The sequence below is a fragment of the Otolemur garnettii genome, unplaced genomic scaffold, assembly GCF_000181295.1.
Source record: "Otolemur garnettii isolate 467f Iridium unplaced genomic scaffold, OtoGar3 scaffold00021, whole genome shotgun sequence".
Classification (NCBI taxonomy): Eukaryota; Metazoa; Chordata; class Mammalia; order Primates; family Galagidae; genus Otolemur; species Otolemur garnettii.
Window position 1 is genome coordinate 22,878,246 of NW_003852416.1, and position 6,188 is coordinate 22,884,433.

General features: G+C 47.1%; 1 protein-coding gene across 1 annotated transcript in view; it reads right to left on the bottom strand.

The window, feature by feature from the left end:
- Positions 1–5,221, bottom strand: part of PI4K2A (phosphatidylinositol 4-kinase type 2 alpha) — a 60,665-nt gene extending 55,444 nt beyond the window's left edge. The window contains exon 1 of the mRNA XM_003787293.3: positions 4,686–5,221. Coding sequence (XP_003787341.1) covers positions 4,686–5,120 — 435 coding nt within the window. The 5' untranslated portion in view covers positions 5,121–5,221. The remainder of the gene's footprint in view (positions 1–4,685) is intronic.
- Positions 5,222–6,188: the final 967 nt, after the last annotated feature.

Sequence of the window (6,188 nt, forward strand, 5' to 3'; positions counted from 1 at the left end):
AGCAACCTCCAAATCCTGGGCTTAGGTGATTCTCTTGCCTCAGCCTCCTGAGTAGCTGGGACTACAGGCGCCCGCCACAATGCCCAGCTATTTTTTTTATTGCAGTTTGGCCAGGGCTAGGCCCGAACCTGCCATCCTCAGTATATGGGGCCGGTGCCCTACCCACTGAGCCACAGGTGCCGCCTGGATAAGGTATTTTTAAAAGGTTGAAAACCACTGATATGGGCCAAAACCCCATAACATGTGGGCACTGTAATTCATATTTTGATGCAAATAACAATTAGCATTACCTGGGTGGCACCTATGGCTCAAGGGGTAGGGCATCGGCCCCATATACTGAGGGTGGCGGGTTCAGGCCGCCACAAGTGGCGGTTCAAACGCACCCCAGCCTAAAAAAAAAAAAAACTGCAACATCAACAACAAAAATTAGCATTACCTAACGAGTACCTCCTCTCAATGGTTATGAAAGCATCTTCTGAAAATTATGCTACTTTTGCCAGGCCCAGTGGCTCTCATGATTTGGGAGCCTGAAGCAGGAAGATTGAGGCCAGGAGTTCAAAACTAGCCTGCACAACATAGTGAGATCCTGTCTCTGAAAAACAAAACTAAGAAAAATTAGCCAAACATACACCTATCGTCACATCTACTCAAGAGACTGAGGCTAGGGTAGCACCTGTGGCTCAGTGGGTAGGGCACCAGCTCCATTTACTGAGGGGGAAGGGTTCAAACCCAGTCCTGGCCAAACTGCAACAAAAAAATAGCCAGGTGCTGTGGCAGGCACCTGTAGTCCCAGATACTCAGGAGGCTGAGGCAAGAGAATCACCTAAGCCCAGGAATTGGAGGTTGCTGTGAGCTGTGTGACGCCACAGCACTCTACCAAGGGTGATAAAGAGAGACTCTGTCTCTAAAAAAAAAAAAGCGAGAGACTGAGGCAAGAGGATTACTTGAGCCCAGGAGTTCAAGGCTACAAATGAGCTATGATCATGGCACTGTACTCCAACCTAGGCTACAAAGTAAGACACTAGCTTAAAAAAAAAATTACGCTCCACGCCTGTAGCTCAAGCGGCTAAAGCCCCAGCCACATACACCAAAGCTGGCAGGTTTGAATCCAGCCTAGGCCCACCAAACAACAATGATGGCTGCAACCAAAACATGACCAGGGGTTGTGGTAGGTGCTTGTAGTCCTCGCTACTTGGGAGGCTGAGGTAAGAGAATCACTTAAACCCAGGAGTTGGAGGTTGCTGTGAGCTGTGATGCCAAGGCACTCTACCCAGGGTGACAGCTTGAGGCTCTGTCTCAAAAGAAAAAAAAAAAATTAAACTACTTTTTCCTTATTCAATGCCATGTATCCAAGAAAGCCTAATCCAGAGAGCAGTAGGTATGTAACTTCAAAAGAAAAAGACTCTGAGCTTCCACTAAGCACCAGGAACTATGCCAGGGGCTTTCATGTGTGATATCTGATTTAATCTTCTTAAACTATTAAGTCACATGCTGTTCTATGATTCGTGGCAATATGAACATCTAGTATTATTATAAACAAAAGAGAAAATGCCCCCAAATTTTGTAGTTAAGTAAGTACAAGATCCCAAACAGAAAGATGTAAGCGAGGAGGGGTAATGGGAACACTCTCCACCATGACTTCTAATCTATCATTTTCCATCTTACTGTTTCAGGTCACCACTGGGGCAGAAACCTTCCAAAATAGGGAAATGGAATCAGGGCTGTTATCTTCAAAAACCTTTTCCACTAAATTCTAAAGCTACTGTAGAAACTGTTGGTTCCCCTAATGTCTGTTCTTCCTTCTTCTCTGGATACAAGACCCTTGATATTTAGCTAGGCAAAAAGATAAATAATTAAAGACTAGAGTTCTCAGCTTACTACTGCAGCTAAGTTCTAGACAATGAGATATAAGCAGAAGATTCTGGTGCAATTTATATAAAGTGCCTTACAGGGTAAAGGCATATTCTCCCTCTCTCTTTCCTTTTGCCAACCAGCTGAAAAGCAGACAGATGCTGCAGCTTGAGTAGCCATTTGGGGTCACAAAGTGGAAGCCACACACTCAGGATGGCTATCAATTAGATGAAAAAGGCATGTATACCCAATAAAGTGAAAAGCCATGCCAGCCCCAGCAGCCTATAGACTTCTTTTACCTGAGAGATAAATGAACCTTTTTTTCATGTCCTTATTATCTTAAAATATCTGTCACACATAGCCAAATTCAATACTAACCAATACAGTAGCTGAAAAAAGAAACCAGAAATTCAGATGGCTAACTCTGAGGGAGAAGGGCCTAGTGGTCCTTGACATGGTCCTTGACATGGTACATGAACTCCAGGGCCAATCTGCCTGGGTCCAATCCTGCCTCTACCACTTACTAGGAGTGAGACCTTAGTTACACTCTGTATGCATACATGTTATCATCTGTGGAGATAATAGTATCCTCCTTGAGGGTAGTTATGAGGATTAAGTGAGTTATTATTTATAAAGCACTTAAAACAGTACCTGGTATATAGGAAAGTGCTATGTAACTATTTGTTAAATAAAATAAATACATTTGGAGCAGAGCAGGAGATGGTAAGTCTGTGGGTCAGCCTAACCCACCACAGCATTTAGGAAGTGATCCTCTGTTCTAAATCATATTTTCCTCAGTGGAAACAGAATGGATCCACTGATAAGTTTTGTCAGGGCTTCTGTGTTTTGATTTCCTCGCCAAGAAAAGACCATAGCCTGAAATCCTGCAACCACAAAAATCACACCTATGGTCTGACATCCTCTGTGGCTTATATACTGAGAGGGTAGTACCTTACCCACCCAGCAGAGTTGAGAGATCATATTACTCCCACTTGTCAAAGCACCAGATCACTTCTCAGTTGACCTAACACACTTCCAACAGAGCTATAACAGTCATGAAAGAAAAACAAAAATCTTACTTCTCTAGTACTTATCAATGATAATTTTGGCCTCTTCTTAAATTTTAGCCAGCCAACAAACTAAAAAATACCAAAAAAACAAAAATGACTCATATCTTAAGTCCCATTCTGTTCCCAAATAAAAAAAAGTAAATAAATAAAACTACCTTGTACTCACCTCTCATTGGTTCTAGAAATGGTAGTTCCCCTTTGAGCTTTCAAGCTCCCCTATATGAGGGACTAAGAAAGACTTGTTATTCTCAAAGCTTTTACTAACTCAGTTGAAGGTAGAACTGCTCTTTGGTTTTTGATGATAATTCAGGGACAACTCAAAATTCTGGGTCAACAGTGAATCATTCAATGAAGCTGAGAGCTACAATGTCACAGCCCATCCTGCTGCTCAGTACTCCTATCAGAACAGCACAATGCCCATCTAAAGAGTTTTACGAAATTGGAGAGATGCAGAGGAAATCTGGAGAAATTTTGATACCCACCTTTTTTTTTTTTTTAGAGATAGAGTCTCACTTTATCGCCCTTGGTAGAGTGCCGTGGTGTCACAGCTCACACAGCAACGTCCAACTCCTGGGCTTAGGCGATTCTCTTGCCTCAGCCTCCCAGAGCAGCTGGGACTACAGGCGCCCGCCACAACGTCCAGCTATTTTTTTGTTGTTGCAGTTTGGCCAGGGCTGGGTTTGAACCCACCACCCTCGGTATATGGGGCTGGTGCCCTACTCACTGAGCACAGGCTCCACCTGATAACCCCCATTTTAATAACAATAACAATTCTCCAGTGAACCATTCTGGCAGATCTGAACATTTAAGATAGGGAAGACTTGCTATTTCTTGTCCTTTCATTCTTCCAATGTTACCTGATTTTATCTGATACAAATGCTATGAACTCTTCAGCAGTTCTCAAAAGGATAAAGACTCCTTCTCAGCTGACCTGGTCACTCCATGTCCCATCCCATCCCATCAACACATGCAAGGGACAAAATAAAGGTCAGCAAACACTCTATCTTAGCTGAAAAGCAAACTGCTGATAGTCTCGGGAGAGAAATTAAAGTAAAAGATAGCAGACAGTCTCATGTTTCTAAAACTCCACATTCTAAATTGAAAACCATCAACAAGGATTTGAACCCTTTCCCAGAAGTGAGCAAAAACCAGGACAGATGAAACTGGCGAGTCCACCCACTCTATTATTGTCATCTGTCTGTCAGTAAATCTGTCAGTAAAAGCGCCGGGAAGGTGGCAGGAGAAATCCCCGACAACACAGAAGGCTGGACCTAAATCCTCAGGGCCCCTGATTGGTCACCCATCTTCCTCAGTAAACAGTACATTGCTGCAGGCCCAAAACCCAACACACTAGTTTGGTCCAAAAAAAAGAGAACAAGCCTAAGTTCAATGGCAGAAAAGTAGTCACAGTAGTTTAAAGCTAAGTAACCTAGGAGAAAGTTGCATCTCCTCGCGTATCTCTGTACATAGGCAGATTGCCCCACCACACCGCTGGGCCCTTGGCCTGTATCTGGTCAATTTCCTCTTTTCATTTTCCGCTCACTCCTACCCCTCCAAATAAGTTCTGATTTATTTCTTCATTGTGCAGAGGTTCCCTATCTCCAGTCCACGGTGACATCTCAAAATCCCTACTGGAGCTCACTATGAAGTTTCTCCCTTTGCAGCCTTTCAATCCCCCCTTGTCCCTCTGGCTGTGCGAAGCCCAAAACTCCCGAGCCCCACTCGTCCCAAGCCCGCTGCTGCAGCCTCCACCCTCACTCTCACCCCTTGAAGGTCCTTGACGAAGTAGCTTCCGCTGGAGCCTTGGTAGATGCGCTCAGGAAAGATGCCCCGCTCCATGGCCAGCTCCGCCTGACGCACCACGGTCTCGAACTCAGGGTCCTCCGGGAACTCGTTCCGCTCACGGTGGGCCTGCGCGGCATGCGCCGCCGCCGCGGCCTGGGCGGCCAGGGCTTGGGCCTGCGCCGCCACGGTATGAGTCTGGCCTTGGGCCGCCGCGCCCCGGGCCCGATCCAGCAGTGGCTGCCGCTCCCGGTCGTGGCCCGGCGAGCTCGGGGGAGAGGGGACTGAGCCTGCAGCCCCTGCCACTCGGACCGCGCCCCCGGGTACCTGCGGAAAGTGAGCTCCCGAGCCCGACGGGAAGGTGAAGTCCCGGGCAAGGGTCCGCTCCGGGGACACTAGTGGGCTCGTTTCGTCCATCCCTCAGGCAGCCGGCTCCGGGACCCGGCGCGTTCCACACAGCAGAGCTCGCGGCCGCTACCAATCCGCGACACCCCCCCGCAACCCCCACCGAGCCAACCGGGTCCCGGAGTCTCCTTGGCCCCGCCCCTCCCTGCCTGTTTACTTGGCGACGAGTAGGAGCGACCCCTCGCGCGCGGACGGTAGCCAATCAGAGCCTGCTCCTACGCAATCGCGGCCTTCGCAATTGCAACCGCGTCACCCTCTGTGAAGATTGCGCATGCTCCAAGAGCGCACCTCGGGTCAGACACGCCCTCTGCTCCTACCATTCCTGCCCCTACTTGGTTTCCAATTGGCTGAGCGATATTTGGGTGCTTTCAAATCAGCACCTTCCTGTCACTCACGGAATGTTTATTTTGAACCTGTGATAGGTCTCGAGAAATTTCATCTTTGTATCTGCTTCATTCAGTCATGCGCTCATTTATTAACTGAGCACCTACTATGTTCTAAGTACTAAAGAGAGAGCAGTGAAGAAAAAAAAATAAAAAACATTGCTTTGCCTCAGTGAAAGGTTTTTTATAAATTCCAGCCATGTCTACCGAAAAGGAAGAAGCTGAGGCAAAATTAATCGAAGTAGAGAGTTTATTTGAACCAAGCTTGAGGATTGCAACCCAGGAGCACAGATTCAAGTTCCCCTGAATGTACACTCTGATAATCAGCAGTGACAAGTAGATTTTTAAGCAAAAGAAGGGGCAGTTCCTTAATTGTTTACTAAATATTTACAAATAACGAGCTATTGGCTGGGCACAGTGGCTCACATCTGTAATCCCATCACTTTGGGAGGTGGAGGTAGGAGGATCTCTTGGGGCCAGGAGATCCAGACCAGCTTGAGCAAATTATACAGCCCTCCTCTCTACAAAAAAAAATTTTTTTTTTAATTAGCCAGGCGGGAGGCTCCTGTGCCTCAGTGAGTAGGGCGCCGGCCCCATATACCGAGGGTGGCAGGTTCAAACCCAGCCCCGGCGAAACTGCAACAAAAAATAGCCGGGCGTTGTGGCGGGCGCCTGTAGTCCCAGCTACTCGGGAGGC